The following is a 10650-nucleotide window of genomic DNA, read 5'->3' as shown; positions in this document are numbered from 1 at the left end:
AACGCCTAAGGTCTAAGGCACCCTTGCACCCTCCTCCTTGAGTCCCTCCACCCATACGCACATGGCATCCTTGGCTCTCCAAGCCGGCTCTCTGGGAACATGCCCTGGCTTCTGATGGAGAGAGAAGTCAGTAGATTTGTAGCTGATCCTCCCCTACTGTATTCAGGGCACAACCCTGGCCACAGCCCCGAAGGAGGAGCGGGGACCCAGGCCAGCTGTGTGCTGAAAGCCAGTGGCAAATCAGGCAGACGCTAGTAAAACAAACCTGGAAAGGCAGATCCAAAGCGGGCTAGAGTCAGCTGGCGAAGCTGACGGTGGGGAGTGGCAGCCAGGGAGCCTCGGGGAATGTGGTCATCATGCCCTGGCCTCTCCCTTAACAGAGATATGACTTGTCCAGGGTCACACAGCAGCCACAGAGAGTCAGGAATGAGCCCATTGCAAGGCCAATTGGCCAGACCAAGATTCACGGAGCCATGCTTCATTCATTCCTTCAGGATATACAGAAGGCCATCCCTCTATACCAGATCCTTCTGGTTCTTAGGGAGCCAGAGCCACTACCCCAACTCCCACCTCCCCACCCCTTGGTGGAGCCGGGTAACTCTCCTGGTTCCTGGTGGGAAAAATCAAGGGAGTCACTGGCAAGGCAGAGGCTATGTTTCCAGGGAAACAAACCTAAACCCCAAGGCATATGAAATAAACCGATGGACCTAGATTGCAGGGTGTGACCTAGTCTGAGGATTCCCAGAGCCCAGGAGGGAAAGGTCCATAACACAAGAGGAGTCAGGAAGATGTGGGGCTGGAGCTGGCACAAAAAGATGAGCATTCTTTAAAGAGCTAAGAGAAAACCTAAAAGACTCTGCAGGTGTGGTAATGGCACCAGAAGTTAGGAGGGGGAGCTAAGCTTGGAGTTTCCCAATCCCACTGGCAGGGGAGGGTTCCTGATAAGCGAAAGAGGAACTGAGAGTGCTTGGATAGGGTGATGTGCTTAACACTGGGATTCTTGAAGGATTTCTGTAAATAATACATTTAAGTGTTTGTTCCCACCTTGGAGTAGGAATGAGGGATAATTGAGTGTTAGCAGTTCCTGCTATTAAAGATAAAGGTGAGAAAGAAGATATCATTGGCTATTTACAGGCACTTTTCAGGAAAAGAAAAGTGTTACCTATAATGAGACTTGTTGATTTGTCTGTGCTGGTTAATGATTGGGTTTTAATGTTCCTATTTCTGTGGGATCAGTGAGATTTCTTCTGAGCAAGGAAGAGTATTCGGGACCCAACAGAGAAGCTGGCACACAGTAAAATGAGTTCCCATCCCTCCATGCTGACAAGTTGTCTTAGTTATCTAGTGCTGCTATAATAGAAATACCACTAGTGGATGGCTTTAACAAGGAGAAATTTATTCTCTCACAGTTTAGGAGGCTAGAAGTCCAAATTCAGGGTGCCAGCTCCATGGGAAGGCTTTCTCTCTATGTCTATTCTCAAGGAAGTTCCTTGTCATCAATCTTCCCCAGTCAAGGAGCTTCTCAGCGCAGGGACCCTGAGCCCAAAGGGCATAGTATTCTTCTGGCTCTTGTTTCTTGGTGGCATGAGGTCCCCATGTCTCTCTGCTTGCTTCTCTCTTTTATATCTCAAAAGAGATTGGCTTAAAATACAACCTAATCTTGTAGATTGAGTCTTGCCTCATTAACATAACTGCCTCTAATCCTGCCTCATTAACATCATAGAAGTAGGATTTACAACACATAGGATAATCACATCAGATGACAAAATGGTGGACAATCACACAATACCGGCAATCATGCCCTAGACAAGTTGACATATTTTGGAGGGACACAATTCACTCCATAACACAAGTCCCCAGTGGCTTCCCACTGTACTTAGAATAAATCCAAATTCCTTAAATGCTTCCCATAAGACCCTGCATTATCTGGTCCCTGCCCTTCTCCTCCATCTCTCCCTTCATTCAATGAAGTCCTTCGAGTCTCCTTTCTGCTCCTCAAACCAGCGGCACTTTTTCTCCCTTGATGCCTTTAACACTTGTCGTGCCTTTTGCTTGGAAGGGCCTCTCCTCCCCTCCCCACCTCTACCTCTGAGTTTAGTAAGTCTGACTCCTTCTCATCATTTAGGTATGCCTGAGAATTAGCATGCCATCCTACTTGATCTGTCCAAAGTCGCTGTTCAGAGTCCTGACCCCTCCCACTTGTGCCCGCCTCCCTCCACCCCACCCCGCATTAGAATGTTCCTTTGTGAAAGCTAAGGCCTTTGCTGTTAACTGCAAGGGATGCAGTGCCTGGCACTTGGTAATCACTCAATAAATGTTTGTGGAATGAACGAATCAATGAGAAGTCGGCTGATTTGCATTTAACTGATTTAAAACCCAGGGCTCAAGTTCCAAACTAAATAATAGAGGAAAGATGAGAATCTTCAAATACTCCCTATTGTTCCCCTTCCACCAGTTGAACCCCAACCCATCTTGCTTCCAATCTTTCTCTTTTCCTTCCCTCCCCTCTCTTCCCCTTCCTTTCCCTTCCTCTCCCCTCCTCTTCCTTTTCCTCACCTTATTCTCCTCTTCGTCCTCCTCCTCCTCCTCCTCCCCCTCCTCGTCAACCCACCTCACAGTTTGTAACCTTTAGAAAGAACTCTCCTCCCCCCCCCCCTCCTCTCCTCTCCTCTCTTCTTTCCTTCCTTCGTTCACAGAGGTTCGCTAACACCTGCCCTGTGCCAGTGCTGGGCTAGGTACTGTGTGTGATGGGCCTACCTCCCTGTCCATTCTGCTTCCCGGTGTGCCTTAGTGTCTTTCCCTGGAGCCCCTCAAATCACGTTGCTCATGCAGTTGTCCACAGACACCCTTTCTCTGTGGGGTCTTCACTGTGGCTGAGCCCTGAGGTCAGCACACCTTGGCAAGGAGAAATGAAGAATTCTCCAGGGAGCCAGCTGTGGCTATGCACTTGCTAACATATGTCCTGCTAGGGGCCAAAGTTCTGGGGACTTCTGTACAGTGAGCTTTTTCATAAATCGAATGGCTACAGCCCAGCCTTTTGAGGTTTTTTGTTTCCAGTCCCAGGAGCCTTATTAGCTGATTATGACCCTGGTCTGCTTTCTTGGTTCCTCTGGCCTTAAGATTTAAATGAACAGTTGGTTCTCCAGTTCTACACCTTCCAGAATCTCCAGGACATAAGTCCATTCAGGTTGGTGGCAGCAGGATGAGTTAAGCATCACCTCTATGAGCATATCTCCCAGTGAGGAACCAGTTTGCTCAATTCCACCACCCCAAGGGGGTGTCAGAGGGTGTGGCGAGCCGGGCCAAGGGTCTGCCAGGACTGCCTTTCAGTGCTTGGGATGCCCTTTTGCTGTGTCAACAGAGAAAAGTGGCATAAGCTGACTCCCAGTAAAAGAAGTAGTGTCCTGTAGGGGAGAGACCACTGGGCGAACTGTGAGGTTGTGCAGGAAAGAGTGGGGTATAGGTGTGGGGAGTGGGAAGAGACTGAGATCCTTCCTGGTGCTGTCACACAAGCAGGACTTCAGAGAGGAGATGATGAATCGATACAGACGCGGAAGGATACAGGGGCGAGAAAGCAGCCGCAGACTTGAGCAATTTCCAAGGAGCCCAGCCAGGGGCTCAAGTTGCTCCCCAGAGGAGTGGGGGTTATGGTTGGGCCTGGAGTAGATCTGCTGACCCACTTCTGGGGGCCCTGTGACCCCGGGTCAGAGAGGAAGCGCTGCAGCAATTTCTCCTTTGCTGCTCCTGTCTGTCTCGGTTCTCTAAGGTTCTGCCACATGCTCAGCGCATCCCATGCATCCCTGCTTCTCCAAGCAGCTCAAGATCCAGAAGAGATCTGCAGGCTCCCTATGCCAAGTTGACCCTGCTGACAGGGCTCATGGGGCGCAGGCCTCTGTGAGGGGCAAGGTGTGTCATGGTGGCGTGGTGGTGGTGGTGGTCAGTGTTCAGATTCCCCCAGCTCTCTGGCAGCAGGGGGTGAGTCTGCAGAAGTTGCCTCACCAACCGCAGCGCCTCTGCCTCAGCAGCAAACAGCTTCCCTCGCACCTCAGAAGGAAGTGCTAATGAGGAGTGTGGTGGGGGAAGGGTTGGGCCGCCTGCTGTTGTAACAGTTTGCTCCTTTCGGCTCACCGGGGACTGACAGAGGCGCTTACACAAGGATCCCGCCTTCTTGAGGGTGGGATGGTTAACGTGACTAAGGCATGCATGCAGCTTTGTGCCAGTCCAAGCACCCAGTGAAAGCATTTCCAAAGCAAAGACCCCTAAAGGAGGCAGCTGTCAAATGACCCGCCCCAGAGATCAAGCCTGGTGTTGGGGGCTGAAAATTTTAGGGCTAAGGTCTGCCACTCCCAGAGCTGGGACCCCTCAGGAGAACACAGACCAGGACCATCCCCTCTAGGGTCCCCAACCATTGCATCCGGGTTCAAAGCTAGGCTCTTCCTATTTATTTTCCAGGGAGGGAAGAGACAAAATCAGCCTCCAGGCATATCCAGGAGGAAAGCAATCGCTAGGATTGAAGAGAGAGAGGGGGCACAGTCCCACCTTGAGTTCAGGCTCCTCCCATCCACAGCCTTGCCCCAGGAGCAGTAACAGAAGGATTTTCTTGTCAGGAAGGATGCCTGGCATACAGAGCAGACACTCTTCGCTGAACCCATCTCACACACGGGCCCCTTTCTATGGCCCAATCTGTGGGCCAGAAGAGGGGAGAGACTCTTGTCCCCCACCCAAAGCCAGAGCCAGGCCAGAAAGAAGAATGCGGCAACCAGAAATGCTTGTTCAGAACCTGCTAGGAGCACCCCTAATGTCAAGAACTAAAATCACGAGGTAGGAGGGATGCAAAGAAGAAGGACGCTCAGAGCTGGGTATGTGTCTAGGAAGATGAGACAGTAGAAAAACTAACCAACAGCAAAGGCAAGCAGGAGAAGCCCTGAACAAGAGGTGGCCAGGCATGAGTCCCACCCGGGGGGCTGTGGGAGTCAGGACTTGGTTAACCATCTGGTTTTTGTTTGGCTGAGGTGATTTTGTGAGGGAGGAGACCAGAACTCACAGGACTGAGAAGCTTAGGAAGAGAAGGTTGGGGAGAAAAAGACAGTATGTTGTAGTTACAAGAGAGAGAAAAGTTTGGGAAAACATAAAAAGGTTTACATAGGACTTTGGGGAAATTTTGCCCGCTCGGCATCTTGTAAAGCTCTACTCAACTTCCCACAAAACAGGTGATGAAACCTACATCACTGTCGGTTTCCCTGGCAATGAATTAATGTTGTTGTTGTTAAGTGCTAGGCTGCTAACCAAAAGGTTGGTCGTTCGAACCCACCAGCCACTCCTCGGGAGAAAGATGTGGCAGTCTGCTTCGGTAAAGATTACAGCCTTGGAAACCCTATGGGGCAGTTCTACTCTGTCCTAGAGGGTCGCTATGAGTTGGAATTGATTCGATGGCGGTGGGTTTTTGGTTGGCTTGTTGCTGTTGGTTGCCGTCAAGTTGCTGCCTATCACGATAACCCCATGTATGTAGAGTAGGACTGCCCTATAGAGTTTGCAGTGGCTGTGACCTTTTGGGCACAGATCGCCAGGGCTGTCTTCTGAGGCACTTCTGGGTGGATTCAAACCGCCAGCCTTTCAGCTAGTAGTCAAGAAGTTAATCATTTGTGGCACCCAGGGACTTTTTGACCCCAATAATGGACTGAGGCTGGCTCAGAGGGCCAGAGGAGGGTAGGCCAAGCAGGTTCAGTCACTCCTGGGTTACAGCAGGAAGTGAGGGCTGAGTTCCTGGAGGGGAGACAGCTGGGGCTGGAAAGATGATATTTGCTGGGCCTGGAATGATGGCTAGGAGAGAAAGGAGAAGGTTTTGAGGGTAGGAGGACTCTCATGGGAAAAAAAAAAAAATTGTAAGATGATATGAAACTATGACAGAAAGCTTCAAGCCCTCCACAAGTGAAAGGACTTATGGGGAAGCGGATAGGACATAGGTCATTGGTTCTAATCTCTCCCAGTTGATGACAATATTTAACCTACCTCACAAAAAATGTTGGGTAAATTCTTTATTCATCTTAGGCTTATGAACAACCAAAAACCTCATGGGATTTGGGTCCTTAGTTTGGAGGTTTAGGTCATGGTTTAATGGGACATCTCAGTTAATTGGCCTAATAACATATTTGGTGCTTCTGTTCTACCTCCTACTTCACTGTGTAGTGCCTGGGGTCTTAAAAGCTTGCAAGCAGCTATCCAAGGCACAGCAATTGGTCTCTATTCACCTGAAACAACAGAGGAAGAAGGCAAGTCAGGAATAGGAGAAGGATATGGAATGTGTGGCTAATTGCCTCCATGAACAATTCCCTTCTTTGCCATGAGACCAGAAGAACTGGATGGTGCTCAGCTATCATTACTGAACATTTTAATAAAGATTACATAGAAGAATCCTGATCAAAAGGGGGGAAATGTAGAACAGTATTTCAAAATCTCATGGACTCTAGACTTTCTGGAGCCACAGAGGGTGAATGAACCCCTGAAACTATTGCTCTGAGATACTCTTTAAACCTTAAACCAAAAATATCCCCTGAAGTCATCTTGTACCGAGTAATAATTTAGCTTAACTAGTAAAAACGATCTGCCTTGAGCATTACATTCTTTCAAGAACTATCTGTATGGGATCAAATTGATAACAGCAGCTCAAAAGATTAGATAGCAAACTTAGGGGGCAGTGAATTTATATTAATGGGGGAGGAGCAACTCTGAAAAGGAGGATGAGAATGGTTATATAACTCAAAGAATGCGATCAGTGTCACTACATGGTACACGTAGAAACTGTTGAATTGGTGTATGTTTTGCTGTGTATAGTCTCAACAACAAAATAAATTGTTTAATAAAATTCTTTATCACCTTGGGCTGATAAATAGCCTCCCACCAGTTCTCCTGCAGTCTCTCCCCTTTCCAGTATATCCTCCACATACAATGAAACTAGAATAATCTTTTAAAGTCCAGCTCTTATCATTTCACGCTTATTTAAAATCTCTCAATGATCCCTCATCACCCACCCACCAGGTTAAGACTAAACTCCTTAGCAGGGCACACAGCACCATGTAATCAGGCTCCGCCCATCTTTCTAGCCTTATCCACAGTCACTTCCCCTTGTACCTCACACTTCATCACACGTCCTCTAACAGACCTCGGTTTTTCACACCCTCTGGGCCTTTGCACATGCTTTCCCCTTTGCTAGAGTGCTTTCCTCAACTTAACTGCCATCACCCCTGGAAGCCTTCTGTGACCCTTTCTTCCTGTCCCTGTGTTTCCACAGTATCCTTATATACAGAGTTATGATGGCGCTTACCATGTTGGATTAGTATGGCTTGTTTATATGTCATTAAAGGATAGGACGGGACCATATTCTTTGCAGCCCATCAACTAGCACAGTGCCTAGCTGTTAGCATCCAGAAAACATTTGTTGGATAACTGAATTCACAACTCAAAAGGGCCCGCACAGAAGACACCCTTTGGGGAGTCTATCCAGCTGACAAGGACTCCTCTTTCTCTGGGAATTGCACCCAGACACCAACTGGACGATGGGCGGACATCTGACTCGAGTGGGCCAAATGCCTTCCCTCTTAGCAAAGTGAAATTGACTCCAAGAGTTTGTTTCTGGAATTACAGCATGTAAACTTTGAAACTGTGGAGCATGAATCCGTTTAAACTGAATAGCAGAGAAAGTCACTCCTTAAAGAAAGAAAATGAAGAGGGCGTATAGAGGATTTCAGATGGCTTTCTGATTCCCAATTCCAGTCCTCGCCTGAGACCAGGATTGAGTCTTGCTCCTGCGCTCTGAGAGAGACCCCTCTTCCTAACAGTCTGTCCCCTACTTCATGTTTTAGCTCCTAGAGTTTCTGATCCTAACAATCACACAAGCCAACCTTTGCCCTTGGTAGAGTTGCTTGTGAATTTTTCACAAAAACATTTATTTTGATAAATAAAACATACTTGGGCATGGATTAGACTTCAAGTCCCATATACACATGCAGAACCCGCTACAAAATGAAAATTTGGGGCCCCTTGTTTAAAACAAAAAGCAGCCCTGGTGGTGCAGTGGTTAAGCATTCGGCTGCAAACCAAAAGGTCGGCTGTTTGAATCCACCAGGTGCATCTTGGAAACCATATGGGGCAGTTCTACTCTGTCCTATAGGGTCACTATGAGTTGGAATCGACTCAATGGCAACAGGTTTTGTTCAAAAAGCAAGGAAAAAAGTGCAGCTAAAGGTGCTAAAATATAAAACCTTTTCTGTTCTTTATAGTAACTGTCTTGACTTCTCACGGTGTTTATTTCCTATCTAATATCTAAGTAAAGAAAACATTTTAGTTATTAGCATGAATTTTACTGTTCATCTGTATATTGTGCAACGCCCATATGCAGAATCACCGAAATTACTCAATTTGTATTGAATCACTTTTCTCAGAGAGCGCCTTGAGCTGGCCAGAATTGATGAACAAGGGCCCGCAGCCACTGCATGGTCCGAAGAAGCGCTCCTTCAGGCGCAGAGATACGTTGCGGGGCAAGCGCAGACACTCAGAGGCACTGGAGGGCTCCACCCTAAGATTTGGGTCAACCCGGTTTGGGCCTGACAGTGGGGGGGCTGCCCTTCCCACCTACCCCCAGACCTGGGCTCAGGAAAGTTGAGGCAGGCACCGCCCGTTCCGGTGGGCCTACTGCTCCAACCCACGGCTGTCAGGAGCCTCCCTCCCCCCGCCCCAGAGCTTTTAAACCTTCACGCCGGGATGTGCTCACACCTGGTGGGGGAGAGACTCACCCTCGCCCAGTCACCCACTGAATGTGCTATGGCACTGCCAGCCTGGGGCCGGGATAGCGCCATCATGCCTGGCCCTAAAACGCAGAAGCGCACGAGGACCAGACCCTGATCCTCCGCGCATCACCAGGGGCAGAGGGCAAGGTGAGGAGCTGCTGGCCCCGGGAGGCCAAAGGGCAGGGAAGTGGGCAGCTAAGAACTCATCCCCGGGGAGGTGGAGAGTCGAGGCCAGGCCTGAGCTGAGACTCCAAGCTTCCGCACACGCACCATTGTCCCATGGGGCTTCACCTACAGAACTCACATTCAAAGATAAAATGGAGAATTTCAAGATGGTGACCACAGAGCATTAAACCCCAAGGGCCAGGCCCTTCTGAGGATGGAGCCTTGTGCAGTTACACCGGTCCTGTGCCCATGAAGCCGGCCCTGTACACAGAAGGAAGATCTCTAAACCTCATTAATTACGTAAGTGCAGAAACTAACGCTGACACAAAAGGAACACACCTCACATGCGTATTAAAGAAACTTAGAACACGGGGACCCACAGCCAAGAACACCATTCACATCTCATCCCCCACACTGAGCTGAAAGCAGTCGTCTTTGCTCCCTTCATCCTAGACAGCAGAACTGACCAGAAATTGGAATTAGGTTTCTGAGCATTAATCCGGGCTTTATTCCAAAATTAACACTTTATAACCTGTTAGCTACGCAAAGGGCATTTTGTGAAGGAAGATAAAACAATATTAGGACATCAAACAGGTGGATCAGACTACTAGTCTCCTTTGCCCGAATAACTTATGCTTTCATGGTTTCGCACTTCAATACGAGCTCCACTTCTCAGGGGCTTAGGTAAAAAACTTCCTGTTAGCATTAGCTCCAAACAAGGCCTTTCGTATTTCCGGCATCCTTTGCTGGGCTAAGAGATCCAGCCGACTCTCCAGGGTGTTGGAGACCTTGATTTTCTGATTGCCACTGTAAGCCTCTACGCCTCCGGCTGAGTTTGCAGGCAGGGAAGCCTCTTGATCCAGGTGAACCTCCACACCTCTCTGGGAGACCGCCATGTAATCAGGGACGGCTCTTTGCACGGCAGACTCTATCAGAAGGACGTCCTGTGGCCGGCAGCGCACCAGCACCTGGGGCTCCAGCAGTCGCAGCAGACTCTGGAGCAGCAGTTTCTCCAGCAGCTCCTGGTAGATGGCCTGATCCGCCACAATCCTGCTGAGTCTCTGCTTGGCGTCATTCAGCAAGTCCGAGATGAGGTCGTCACGGGCTCTCAGGACCTTCAGTCTCGCCTGATTCCTCACGGTGGACATCTGGATTTTCTTCTGCTGCTCTATCTGCTTCTCCTTCTTCTCGTAATACTCCCTAATCTTCAGTCGCTGGGTCTGCACGAGACGTCCTTTCTCGATGTTGAACTCTTCCTCAGCTTTGGCATCTATTTCTTCTGCCTTCTCATTGGCTTCCTGCTCAATGAAAGCCATCATGTGCTTAATCTGCTTCTGCACGTCGACATCGCTCAGGGCCATGGCTGCGCTCCGGAAGGGAGGAGGAGGAGGGAGAGCTGGCGGATCCTCCGGCCCCGGGATTGAGGACAGAGTTTCCGGACTGTCCCTGGAGTTCCACTTCCTCAGCTGTGGAGTACACAGGGAGGAGGAAGCACAGTGTCAGAGCCTGAAGGGAGGGACCCAAGACACCATCTATCCACACCTCATTCACAGATGAGGAAACTGAGGTGCAGAAGGAAGGCAAGTTGACCAGGTCACATCCTGGCAGAACAAAGGCTTGAGCCCAGGTCATGGGTGTTTCATCCCTGCAACACTCACTGCCTTTTTGTCCTCAAATAATCATAGGCAGTTAGGGCGGACCT

The 10650-nt window shown here is 49.2% G+C and overlaps 1 protein-coding gene across 1 annotated transcript; it reads right to left on the bottom strand.

Moving 5' to 3' along the window:
* Positions 1-9628: 9628 nt before the first annotated feature.
* On the bottom strand, positions 9629-10309 carry ATP6V1E2 (ATPase H+ transporting V1 subunit E2). Its single transcript, XM_004369595.1, has one exon. The coding sequence runs from the start codon at positions 10307-10309 to the stop codon at positions 9629-9631; it is 681 nt and encodes a 226-aa protein (XP_004369652.1).
* Positions 10310-10650: the final 341 nt, after the last annotated feature.

Source organism: Trichechus manatus, unplaced genomic scaffold, assembly GCF_000243295.1.
Source record: "Trichechus manatus latirostris isolate Lorelei unplaced genomic scaffold, TriManLat1.0 scaffold00005, whole genome shotgun sequence".
Taxonomy (NCBI): Eukaryota; Metazoa; Chordata; class Mammalia; order Sirenia; family Trichechidae; genus Trichechus; species Trichechus manatus.
Note: the sequence above shows the minus strand (reverse complement) of the source record. Positions and strands in the feature narration are given on the sequence as shown.